General features: G+C 37.2%; 1 protein-coding gene across 5 annotated transcripts in view; it reads right to left on the bottom strand.

Moving 5' to 3' along the window:
* The window catches only part of TTLL7 (tubulin tyrosine ligase like 7), a 139,514-nt gene that overhangs the window by 20,383 nt on the left and 105,116 nt on the right, over positions 1-14,015 (bottom strand). For all 5 annotated transcript variants that reach the window (XM_077771049.1, XM_077771051.1, XM_077771050.1 and 2 more), the window contains one exon: positions 6,759-6,919. In XM_077771049.1, the coding sequence (XP_077627175.1) occupies positions 6,759-6,919 (161 nt within the window). The remainder of the gene's footprint in view (positions 1-6,758; positions 6,920-14,015) is intronic.

Below are 14,015 nucleotides of genomic sequence, written 5' to 3' on the forward strand. Positions count from 1 at the left end.
AACAAACCACAAGAGATTTTTTTTTTAATGTTTTTATTTATTTCTAGGAGAGAGAGAGACAGCATGAGCAGGGGAGGGTCAGAGAGAGAGGGAGTCACAGACTGAAACAGGCTCCAGGCTCTGAGCTGGCAGTCAGCACAGAGCCCGACGCGGGGCCCGAACCCACGAACCGCGAGATCATGACCTAAGCGAAAGTCGGACGCTTAACCGACTAAGCCACCCAGGCGCTCCACAAACCACAAGAGATTCTTAATGACAGAGAACAAACTATGTGTTGATGGAGGGAGGTGGGTGGGGCATGGGCTAGAAAGGTGATTGGGTACTAAGCAGGGCACTTGCTGTGATGAGCATTGGATGTTGTATGTAAGTGATGATCACTGAATTCTACTTCTGAAACCAATATTGCACTATATGCTAACTAAAATTTACATTTTTTTAAAAAAAGGGGGAAACATAAAAGACGAAAAAATAGGAAAAAAATGATCCCTCAAAAGAATTTAAAATTTGCTGTGATTTTATTTGTGGTGTGTGTGCTAGGAGCATGTAAATTAATCCCTTGACTATGACCACTCCTTTCAAAACCCTTTCAGATGTAATTATATCCATGATATTTCTAGAGCACAGTTTCTGTATTGTAGAGGTAATGTTATCTCAATAAATACTGCCCGACTGCAATCTCAAACGTAGTGTCCTTCCTCCTTCAGTGCACTCAACTTATACCAAAGCAGGTAGTAGTACACACTTTCTTGGTAAACTTAAAGTTGCGTGTGTGTGTGTGTGTGTGTGTGTGTGTGTGTGTGTGTATGCACACATGCAGGTACACAAACACATATAAATGTACTTATAATTCCTAAATTTACTGTGATGATCCCAATCAGGAAACACCTCATCACCCAAACCCACCACTACACAGGGCGGGGTGGGGGGGGGGAGGGAATTATTTCCTTAGTGTAAATAAAACTCTTTTTAAGTCTCAAGGGGAAAGTTTTATTTGAGACTTGGTAATGGTTCAAATCTCATTTTACATAAACCAAATCACTTAATCCTCAGAGAAAGAAGAGAGTAGATTTTCAGAAAGAAAAAAATATTAAGGAAAATATTTTTCTGAAGAAATGTACTTCCCAGTGGGAAATTCAAAGACTCCATTTTCAATCTTCTGTGGATATTTGATATCTTTGGAATTTTTTAAAATGCTTTAGAAACTCAGAAAGGTATTTTTTAGTAGAAAGGCTACTGTTTATTTTTTCAGGAGAAACGTGGTCCTAAAAAGAGAGCATGTCATCAGTGAATGACAGATTTTCTTAAAAGGAATGAGATTCAAATAAATAGACTAAAAGGGATAAATTTTCTTCCATATTCTGAGATGTTTGGGACTAAATATAATACTGTTTTTATTATCTTAAGAAAGTTATTTGCATTCAAGAAGCAGTAATATGTTAGTAAACTCATTTAAAAATAAGTTTTAATTTATTACTAAATATAAGAAAAATAAGATATAACACATATACATTTGTATATATCCTTATATGCCTGTGTATGTGTGTAACCAACCTAACTCAATTTGATCAAGAAAAATATTGGAGAATATCAATTAAGGAATGAGTTTATAATTAATATGTCTTAATTTCAAAGCCCTACATGTTTAGGCCCAGAGAAATAAAAATTTCATATAAATACAAATACATTTAAGAAAACATCCCATGTTATGACTGTCTGCTTAGAACTTTTCTCTCCACAGAAATTCTGGATTTTGTTACATCCTCTCCTCTTAACTTGGATATATTTTTATTTTGATCCTTGGGAGCCATTTGATTAAATCTTCTATCAAGTTGCATACATCATGGCAATTTTTGTTTTCCTGATTTGGAGTATAGAGAGGTAAGAAAAGAACAAATAAAATGGAAGAAAGATAAAAGAGCTTCTTCTAGAACACTCTAACTTGCCAGAACATTCTGAATATTATATGAATTACAATATGACCAGCTCTGGCTTCTCAATCTCTCCATCTTCCTTAAATATTAAAATAAACATATGGACCAAAGTCTGTTACCAAATTTTGTTGTGTATGTTCACCACCACAGGCCAAAGACCACATTCTACTCTATTAATTCATATCTAAGTGTCATCACACCAGTGTTCATAAAGAAAAAAAAAGAAAATGAATAGGAATTGCTTCATTTGGTACTAGGCTAACTTTCTCTGCACAAAGGAAACCTATCTTCTAAACTGAGTATGTTAGAACTATGTCCCCACCACCTATCCACTACCTGACATATAGAGGCATGTAGAAATAAGAAGGTGAAAAGATGGAAGAATAATTTACAATACCAGTTACTTTATTAAAGAACCCAAAGTCTCATCTTCCTGCTTTCTGAACCTAAACTCCAAAAAACAGAAGGGTCAAAATCCATAAATTCAAAAAGAAAAATTATGTGGTTAAAAATTTGATTGGGGGGATCCTAGGCGGCTCAGTCAGTTGAGCGTCCGACTTCAGCTCAGGTCATGATCTCACGGTTCGTGGGTTCGAGCCCCACGTCAGGCTCTGTGCTGACAGCTAGCTCAGAGCGTGGAAGCCTGCTTCAGATTCTGTGTATCTCCCTCTCTCTGCCCCTCCCCTGCTCATGCTCTGTCTCTGTCTCTCAATAATAAACATTTTTTAAAAAAATTAGTACTCCCTAATACTCAGAGATATATAACAGGAAATATCTTTAACCAATAGTTTTTAATAATATAACAATAAAATACAGAATACTGAATACCTCTGGCAATAAAGGGAAGGTTTTAATGAAATCCAGAGACTTGAAAAGCCTCTTATAATCCAGCAATCCAATATTTTTCACCAACTTTCTCATCAAGACATTTAATAAAGCAGTTATCTACAAAAGTAAAACCGATTCATTTTTTTCTCCTTCTCTAGTAGAAGTCTGAATGGACGACTGAGTGGACCTAAGTTAAGCAGCAGAAAGGAGAAAGGAGAGTGAAAACAAAACAAACAAAAACTGACCTATACCAACTGGATAAACAGCAACAATTGAGCTGAAAAGTACTAACAACAACACATCCAATTGAAAGTAAGATGAGAACAGGAAGGTTCATGTCATTTTTAGTCTATATGTTATGCATATATTTTTAAGTAGGCATATAATTCAGCCTGGAAGCAGACTGCTTAGAATATTCCTTATCATTTCTTCTTGCCCAAAGATTCTAAGAGAAAAGCTTTTCCATGACAAACTTCCACTAGAAAATGCCTTTGGCTAGTGAATGGCTCCAAACAGACTCTTTCTTTGGGGTATATGTTATCATAGTTTGAAGTGGAGAAAGGGCTTTTCCAAACAATACATTTCTTTTCCCATATGACCCCCTGCCTCCTCTTCTTTGTTTTACCTGGAAAACTATTCTTCCTTTTCCTACAAGTCTCAGCTGAAATGTTACATCCTGTGGCTACCTTTCCTGAGCTCTCAGACCTGAGTTTGAGTCCACAGCACCTAGACTTCCTTTATCCCAGCAAAATATGGCGGATAATTTTATTCATGAAAATTCTAAGAGCTAATATTCAGAATGTGGGGCATCACGTAATATAACAAGAGAAGGTTCCATGTAACAAGAAGGGTCACTGAGCATGGGCTTCAGAAGCCTAAAAAATAAGAAAGAGGGATAAGGGTGTTTTCTATTTGTTGCATCAGTAAAACTTCTGGGCCAACTCTAGGGACACCTGCCACAAAGGTACCTACGATATTCTTTGATGTCTCTGGATGTGGGCAGGGAGTGGTTTATTTATTTTGTTTTGTTATTGGGGTGTTGACAGGCAGAGGCAAAAATTAAGGTGGCCTAGAGTTATTTGAATTATATTTTTCCAAGATTTTACACCTAACTGTGAATGACAGCTGTGCTTTTTATTAAAATCATTCCCTTAGAACTGAATTCAGAGTAGAGTTTTACCTTGACTACTAGGCTGTTAGGCTAAACGTTAAAGGAGTATGCATTGACTAAACATGACTGAAAGGATTACTGGAACTATTCTGGGTCTAACCTGTGAGTCAAACACACACAATGCTATGTGACTTCATGAAACTGAGGAGGCCTAAGAAACCCATTAGTAAGTCTGCAAAATAAAATCCAGTGTTAAACTTACCTCTATGAACCACCAAAGTTTTAAAGAAATGGATGGAGTATGGAGGTCAAATTGAGCTCAGAGCTACCTCTGCTCTATTTGTCCAGGTGTGGTGGGGCTGGGGCTCTGGCTAAGGCTATGGGACTTGCAATCAAGCAAGCTTGGCAACCACTGGCAATGCTGCTTTGAAGGGACTCTGTAAAATACACAGTTAAGAGCTTGGGCTCTTGTCTCTGACAACCTGGGTTTAAATCTGTTCTCACCTAGTTACTCTAAGAGCTTGGATAAATTATATGCTCTCTCTACGCTTTAATTTCCTCATCTATACAATGAGAATAATAATAATAATTAACTCAAAATACTAAAGTGGCAATTATAAGACTATTTAGTATGTAAAACAGTGTCAGGCTTTTAGTAAGTCTTCACTAAATGTTATTAACTCTCATCATCGATACCAATAGTAATAGATACCACCAAAGAAATTTAAGGGGCGTATTGTCCAAGGAACAAGAGAAAAAGATTCTGAATCAATTAATATTTCACCAAAATAGTTCAGGGAAAAGGAGCCCTAGAGGCAAAAAAGAACCACTTGATTGGCATCTTTAGAGTCTGGAGTTGGAGATTATCTTATGAACTCAAAGCTACCAGCATCAATGCCAGTAGCAGACTGTCTGACTGCTTTCCCTGTGTAGAATAGCTAGGATTCATATAGAGCATTCCAACCAATGGATCAACAAACAGGAAAAAAAAAAAAAAACCCATTCCAACTGTGAATCTAGATTGAGAGAACTTCTACAGAGAGCCAACAACTAACAGGCCATGGAGTATAGTTCAAATAGTCCACTTAACTCTCTGTAGAAATAACTTATAGCTAAGAATACGCTCAGATTTTACCACAAACCAGAGCACCTTAGAAATTATTCCTGTTGGTGAATGGCTACTAAGGAAACAGAGTGGTGAGAGTAAGTCTGCAACTGGTATGAATGAATCAGTACTAGATGACCAGATATTTAAATGGAGGACATTCAGGTATCATTTCAGACTACAATAGTCTGTTAGGATTTTACCTAAAAGGACGTACTGGCTGGGTCTTTACAATAGATTTAAATAATGCAAAGAGAATTGGAGGGATGAGGTTGTGGTAAGCAGCCTGGTGCAGATACTCAAGGACATCAAAAGCTCTGATGAAGAAAAGAATACATTTTAAAGATATTTAAAAGGGCGCTTGGGTGGCTCAGATCATGATCTCATGGTTCGTAGGTTCGAGCCCTGTGTCGGGCTCTGTGCTGACAGCCAGCTCAGAGCCTGGAGCCTGTGTTGGATTCTGTGTCTCCCTCTCTCTCTGACCCTCCCCTGCTCATGCTCTCTCCTCTCTCTCTCTCTCTCAGAAGTAAAAAAAATATTTTAAAAAATAAAAAACATTTTTTAAATAAATAAAGATATTTAAAAAATAATGAGCTTGTTTTTTTCTGGAACAAGCTTTAAGTAGAAGAGTAATGACAAAGAAGACTAGAGAAATAGGAAAGAACCAGCATATTAGAGACTGTTGTGTGTCTAGATAAGAACACTAGACTTTAATGATAAATGAGGGGAATCACTACAGATTTTAGGAAATGACCTGACAGTAGGATGGATATGGAAAACAAAAAACTAGAGGCAAAAAGGTCTAGAAATCTACTAATTTTACCTAGCCTTTCTATAAAAAGTCTAGAATACTTATATCTCTTTTATAATCATTACTTTTCTGTATCTCTTCTTTTGTCTACTAGGGGCAATAGAGCTTACTCGTTAAGACCATAAATTCTGGGGCCAGGCTCCCTGAGTCCAAATCCCAGGTGCACTAGGCACCTATCTGTGCCTCAGTTTCCTTGTCTACAAAATGGAGATAAATTATAAAGCCTATTATGAGGATTAAATCACCCCTTATACATAAAGTGCTTAGGACAATGCCTAGCATACAGTAAGTAGTATAGCTTTAACTATTATCATTTTTAAGACTCTTGGGGCAGGATCTGTGTGGAATTCAACTCTTATCTCTGAAGTATTCAACGCAGCAATAAGTACTTAATGATTGCTAAGAACAATGAAAAAGAAAATAGCCCCCATGGGAAGTGACAGAAAAACTAACGGGATTTAGCAAACAATTGAATAAAGACTGTGAAGGAGAAGGAAGAAGCCCTTAAAATACCAAACCTGCATAACAAAGGGATTAAGAAAGGTAGCCGTTTCTGATTGAAAGGGAGGTATGGAATGTTTTAGATACCTTAAGGCTAAAGTGACAACAACTAGTCTCAACAGCTTTGGCAAGACTGAAATTTTGGAGAGGAGTAGCAGCCATATTTTGGAAGTCTGTTGTATGAAGGAAAAAGCAGAAGACCCTTAAGGATATTGATTTGTAACTGAGATTTTTTATTAATTAAGACTGTTGTCTCTCCATTAAATTCAAATCAGTTAGGTGTTCATATTCATTATCTCATCGAAATCAGCTTAACTGCTGTAAATTATAGCTGAGTAAAAAAATTATATGCAGTAAAAAAATCCATATTTTAAGAGATCGTTATAGAAATTCAACCATTTTATTGACCTTCCTATAACTAAATAATAAAATATTAAAAGCAACAGTAATAAGTGATAATTTAGAACTTACCCTGAATCACAGAAACAATTCCACAGTCCTTGACCATGACTCCAGAGTAAGCGATTAAAAACCCTGTTGAAAATCCGATATAAATTTACTTCCTCGACGTCAGGTACCTTCCAGATGCGTGGAAGAATTGTACGAATACTTGTTTTTACTATATCCAAAACCTAGTGAAAAATCAAAGTTATTTGAAAACCTAAGTGTGTGTGTGTCTGAAATTCTAAGATTGAATATATGTAATTCAAACATAAACACACACACACACACACACACACACACACACACACACTGATTCATTGACTACCCCAGAGTAAAAATCCAATGCATTTATGCAACTTTGGTGTATGACACAGGTGGCAAGCCAGACCATGGGAGTAAGAAGAGATTAAGTTTGAAGTTAAAATTTAAGTTAAATCCAAATTAAATCAATACATGGAGATTGAAAAATAGTAAGCTTTACTTAAAAAATCAAGTTGAGTCCACTCACTCAATTAAAAAAAAAAACTCTAGAGGGATTAGGGTCTTAAGTTTAAAAAATAAACCATTAAGAAAGAATGAAATCATGCCATTTGCAGCAACATGGATGGAACTGGAAGGTCTTAATGCTGAGTGAAATAAGTCAGTCAGAGAAGGATATCATATTTTCATCATATGTGGATCTTGAGAGGCTTAACAGAAGACCATGGGGGAAGGGAAGGGGAAAAAATAGTTACAAACAGAGAGGGAGGGAGGCAAACTGCAAGAGACTATTAAATAAAGAGAACAAACTAAGGGTGGATGGGGGTGAGGGTGGGGGAGAAGGGAAAAAGGGTGATGGGCATTGAGGAGGACACTTGTTGGGATGAGCACTAGGTGCTGTATGTAAGTAATGAACCATGGGAATCTACCACAAAAATCAAGAGCACACTTTACACACGGAATGTTAGCCAATTTGACAATAAATTATACTAAAAAATAATCTGCCATAAGATATCACTTCATGTCCGTTTAACGGACAAAAATTAAAAGTCTGACAATGCCAACTGCTGGAGAGACAGGGACATGCAGGGTCTCTTAGACACTGTTGGAAGGAGTAGCTACTGGTGCAGTCACTCAAAAATGGCTCGGCATTATCTCCTATAGGTAAAAATTCATATACCCTATAACCCAGCAGTTTTATTCCTAAGAGAAACTCTCTCAGGGGTTAAAAACAAGAACCATTTACAAGAATGTTCTAACAGTTATTCACAATTGCAAACACCTGGGAACATCCTGTCGTTCAATGGGAGAATAAACTGATACACTCATTCCCATGAACTATTATACAGTAATCAAAATGAATGAAATACGACAACACGCAAAACCCAGAGCATCCTAGTAACATAATAGTACATTTTTAAAAATGTAAACATGAGATTATATACAGTATGAAACCCCTTTAATAGAACTAAAAACAACTAAATATTAAAAATACTTATGGGGAATAAACATAGACATAGTAAGAATTTATAAAGAAAGAAAATAAGGAACTAACGATTCCTAAATTCAAAAAATGGCTCCCTGAGAGAAGTGGGGGATGTCCAGGGGAATGGAGTAGAGTCATTTGGTTAAATAACAGGTCATTGCCAGGAATGTAGGTTTTGTTTTAGATGTAGGGTGTCACAAATGGGACAGTAACCTTAAAAACACTAAATAAAAGCAGGCCATATACAGACCAATAATGAGATAGTATCATGAAATAAGGACTATGATTAATCTAATTCTGGACAACTGAAATTCTAGAGATTCTAAAAAAACTTGTAAACCCAAAAATTGACTTTGTCCAATTCACATCTGTTTAATACTCATACAGTGCAATATATTGTGCAATATACAGTGCACAATATACAGTGCAATGAAAATTCTTTTAAAAAAAAGTAGGTACCAACAAATACAGTTATTCAAACAGTTATTCAAGACTTTTTTACTTTTTTATTTTATTTATCTAATTGAAGGAACTGCCTATAAGTATGTGAGTGAGTGGTGAGAAGAGAAAGAAGCTTGCAAACATCAAGACTGAAGGAAGAGAGATTTCTCTCAATTGGCACAAAACATATAGAGAACTGGAAGCAGATAAAGGAGGAAGAATTTAATTTGCTTCTCTTTAAAACAACCATATTTAAAGAAGTGATACTAATTCTCTCAGATAAGGCAAATGTAGAATAAACATCTGTTTAAAATCTATTTAGTAAAAAAAATTCAAATAACACTTTATTTAGAGAAGAATGTCAAGTCCAGCTTCTTATGATGAATTGCGTAGGCCTCATTCCTTCTCTTCCAGTTCACCATGAGTGGAAACAGTACTGCAGGTCAAAGGTATGTAGATGAAGGGGCAGAGAATAAGGAGAAAGACCACAACCTGCAATAAAGTCGCTTGGGAAAAACTTGTCCTGGAAAAGCTTGTTATTACAGATAATAAATGCTTAATAATTAAGAGGTGTTTAAAATTTTTTAATATGAATTATTCACAGTAACACTGATATGTGTATTAATACCTTTTATTTTTTACAATTTTCATTTAAGCTATTAGTTTAACTTACATGTATATTTTTTAATGTTTATTTTTGAGAGAGAGACAGAGCACAAACAGGGGAGAGGCAGAAAGAGGAAGTCAGAGAATCCAAAGCAGATTCTACACTGACAGCTAAGAGGCCGATGTGAGGCTCGAACTCACAAACGCGAGATCATGACCAGAACTAAAGTCAGACGCTTAACCAACTGAGCCACCCAGGCACCCCAAACTCTATATTTTTTTCAATGTATAAAAATACAGTACTCATGACTGATGTGATAGGAGAATCCACACTAGCAGTAAATGACAAATTTAAGTAAATTTTTCTTTTTACTTTCTATGTATTAGTGAGTAATTACAGGCCAAAAGTCATAATACAGGACAAATTTTAAAAGTACCGATGCTAACATTAATTCCATATTCTATTACTAAATAGCTATTCAACTTTGGAGCATTTGAGATTATAGGTTATTTATTTCTTTTTGAATACATTTTATGATAAAATACATATGATGCATAAGAACCAAAGAGAAGAGCCTGCCTGCTCTATGTTAAGCACATAAGTGCATTATTTAGTGGAGACTCTTGGCCACTGCTCTATACATGTTTTAATCTTAGTGTAGAGGGGATTTTAAAATCACGATGATCTAATATCCTAGCGCACACATGACTGAAAGCAACTTTTGAAAGCAGCCAGGGAGTTAGGGGTGGTGAATGCTTCTGCTCTACTCCTAATGTTTCTTCCACCATGGAGAGATGAATAAATTTGCTAGGTCTCTTGCACCAACCACATCAAGCATCTCTGCCTGAGTGATTTCCCAGAATCATGAGACTAGCATGGTCTAGGCAACCCAGGAACTTGCTCCTTCTTTTCCTGAGCAGCCCACTGGGAACATACATTCTACTTTGCTTCTCCTTGTCCTCTATTTTATTTTATTTTATTTTATTATTTTATTTTAATGTTTATGTATTTTGAGAGAAGGAGAGAGAGAGAGAGATAAGGACTGAGTGGGGGAGAGGCAGAGAGAGAGAGACAGAGAATCCCAAGCAGGCTCCACAATGTCAGTGCAGAGCCTGCTGTGGGGCTCAAACCCACAATCATGACCTGAGCTGAAATCAAGAATCAACTGACACCCTCCCCGCCCCCCAGGCAACCCTGCCCTCAATTTTAAAGGAGGCAACCTCCCTGCTCCTGGGGGAAAAGAGTGGAAGGCACAAGGGCATGTAAACTGAGGGGACAAGGACCTGAATGCCCTCTTCTTCCCTCTGAGCCTTCCTTCATAGGCCTGAGGCCTCTTTCCTCGGCTTGGAACAGGCTTCCCCTATCTAGTCACCTGGTGAACCTACTCAGGGAGACCTTTACCTGCCACTAAACTATGATCCCTTAATCCCCAATTCCTCCTCTATTAAAATATAATTACCTTGCTTTACTTTAATTTCCTGTTAATTAACATAGACTGTCATCCACATAAAGGGAGGTATTATGCCCATCTTGGTAAAGAAAACTTATCCTGTCCCCAAGGCTCAAGACAGGTCTAGCACTCAGCAGGTGTTCATCTTAGTGAAACTGTTCCTTGCAGCAAAGTGAAACCTATGCAGACAAGGTAAAAAGCAGAGCTTACACTTTTCGAGGGTTTCCTATGGACCTCACCATGGACCAGGGACTGTTCTAAACACTTTTACACAGAATAATTCACTTAATCCTCAAAACAAAAACATAAGATAGGTACAAATTGATCCACAATCCCTTTCCAAAAAATCTTGAGGCTGGATTCCATAATCATAAATATTGCTATTTCTGCAGGAAGATATATGACTATTCAAACCAAGAGACAAGACAAAAAGAACACATACCCTCCTGTCAAGTCATGGTCATCAAATGAATTTAAGTAGGTTAGGTTTTGCTGCGTAATGGTTATGAAAATTTCTCTCTCTCTCTTTTTTTTTTTTTTTAGTTTATTTATTTTGAGAGAGAGAAAGGCAGAGAGAGAGAGAGAGAGCAAGTGCAGGTGCCAGTGGGGGAAGGGGCAGAGAGAGAGGGAGAGAGAGAATCCCAAGCAGGCTTCTTACAGTGCAGAGCCTGATTCAGGGCTCAAGCTCAACGATTACAAGACTATGACCTGAGCCAATATCAAAAGTCAGAACTTAACCAACTGAGCCACCCAGGTACCCTGAAAATTTTTTCATTCTGAGAACATTTTTGGATTACATTTTATGGATGAGAAAACTCTAGCATGGAGCAGGTAAGTAACTTCGCCAAGATTACATAGCTAATAAATGGACAGTTCTGTAGCCAGATCTATACCCAGAAGCACTACCCTATCCAAAGCACTACCCAACACTGCCTCACAATTAATGATCTGTCCAGGTGTGACAGCAAACTCTGGAAGAGAATCAAATTGTTACTTCTTAGATTCAGATTCACCTCTAATCAAGTGATACTTGGGGAAATGGGTGGGGTTACTGTACATAAACATGGCTGCACAGGCACCCGCTCCATCAGGGCCATGAGAAAGGGTCTACAGATGGGAAGACAGTCACTGCACCTTTAGCAAAACATCGATTGAATGATGTTAGGAAGGCAGAGAGCAGACAGGCAAGAGATCGGACTAGAAAGAAGTAACTCAGGGCCGTTCTATCTGTAATGCTATTTTGGATATCTGGCTGCTTTGGGGTTAGAACAAAATGGATGGCAGATGAATAACTTGTGAAACACAAAAACAAATGGTCAGCAAGTTGCCCTTTCTGTTTATCTGTGGACTCAAGTGAGGCTAAGTTATAGAATACAGGTATCCATTTCCTGACACTGTCACTTTTACAAGCATCCCGATCTAACATTAAGCTCTCCAAGGGAAAAAATAAATGGGAGATTCAGTCAATGAAAACATTAATAAAATGAAAAGATTTGTCTTTTCCATATGAAATATAACACATTGGAAGGCATAAAGCACACAAATTCATATTTTGCAAGAACATACAGATGTTGAATGACAAACTGCTCCATATGGCTGAACAGTTGGTTCTAAATTAAAATAATGGCATGAGGTGAAGGAGGTTTAGAAATAACATTAAAATCACTACATGCTGTACTAATGATGCATGCAGCAGCTATGGCTATGGGGGAAAGGCACTTTTGCTGATGCAACACAAACAGCTCTGTGCAGCATCTATGTCGCCCAAATGAGAAAGAGAAGGGAAATAAGAACATCAAAATGCATACAGAAGCAGCTACAGTAGGTATTAAAAAGAAATTGCTATGTAGAGAAGAAATACTTGATACACAAGAATTTCTTAGCACCCCCAAATAAATGCAAATATGGTCTAACCTTAATATCACTACTTATGTCTCTTCATCTCCAATCTTAGGTTTATGCCTAGGTATCACATCAGAGCATAAGCTTCTCAGCAAACTTGGCATTCTTCACAGCCCACCAGCACTGCAATATTTTCATACTTCACATATATTCCTTATAAACTATAGAAAGCAGCTGCATTCTTGGCAGAAAGCTGTATTATGCAAGTGTGGAGTTACCACAACATGATATTAAGTAAGATTAGCTGTTTCCACTTTCACCTGGTGAGGATTCTTTTCAGTATCTAATTCCCTCATCCTTGACCTTTAAAGCTTACATCCATTAAGGAAAATTTGAAATAAGGCACGTGAAAGAGTTTGTGTGTGTGGATTCTAATCTTAGAGTTTTATAACATTTTAATGAGCGACCAGCAAATGCTTTGATCCTGGAACAGAAAAAGTGAGATACATACGTCAACAATGGTCTCTAAATAGAATTAAGAAATTTAAATTATGCATTCCACACTAATCTAGTGCTTGGGACAGGATAGGCCATCAATTAATATTATTGAATGCATGTTAGAATGAGCAAATAATGAAATGAATGAATGAAGAACTTTCAAAATCCCCAGTAGTGCCTAGCACAGTAATCATACAAAATGACAACCAATAAATGTTTGTCAAATGAAATCATATCACACACAGCCTTTGTGGCAGCCATTGAGATGTGCCATTTGAATCAACATGCTTCCTGGAGTGAGCTAGCCTCATTCAGGATCCACTGCAACACTCAAGCTTATACTCTCCTCTGACTGCCCCCAACAGTGTGCTGGGACACCACAGAGGGGTTATTTCTGCCTAGCAAGCTGTGCTTGCTCTGGCTCCCCACCAGCCCTACAAGGCTTTCTCAGAACTTCACTAGTCTGAGGTTCTTCCTTCCAACCCTCCTGTGCTTTCCATTCATGGCTGTCAGACTTGTACTGCAGTCTGAAGGCCCTTCCTACCTACTTGAACTCTCTTATCCTTTTATATTTCTTGGGTATTTTCTTTTATAAAGCTTTTTCACTTCTGATTTGTCTTATGTCTGCTCCCCAGGAGACTGAGATGACACAGCCTTCCGATGATCACTATCATCCCAACCAAAAGAAGCATAGATCTGATTAATCCACATCTAGATGTAAAATAGTTAAGTGCTTGACCTTATAAATAGGTAACTTTTTATACTATCTAATTCTACACTCCACAGCTGACCCACATTCTAGGTTTATTTTGTTTTCCTGGATGCAGTTTTTGGCTTTAAAAAGCAATAGCAAAGGTTTCAACAGATGGTTAAATAAATGGTTAATATAGTATATTCCAACAGACAATTTTTATACCTGATTTTCACATATTCTACATAAAATAATCCTACATCTGAAGAACTCTTAGTAGTCTCACCTTA

This window comes from Crocuta crocuta, unplaced genomic scaffold, assembly GCF_008692635.1.
Source record: "Crocuta crocuta isolate KB4526 unplaced genomic scaffold, BGI_CrCroc_1.0 scaffold125, whole genome shotgun sequence".
Lineage (NCBI taxonomy): Eukaryota > Metazoa > Chordata > Mammalia > Carnivora > Hyaenidae > Crocuta > Crocuta crocuta.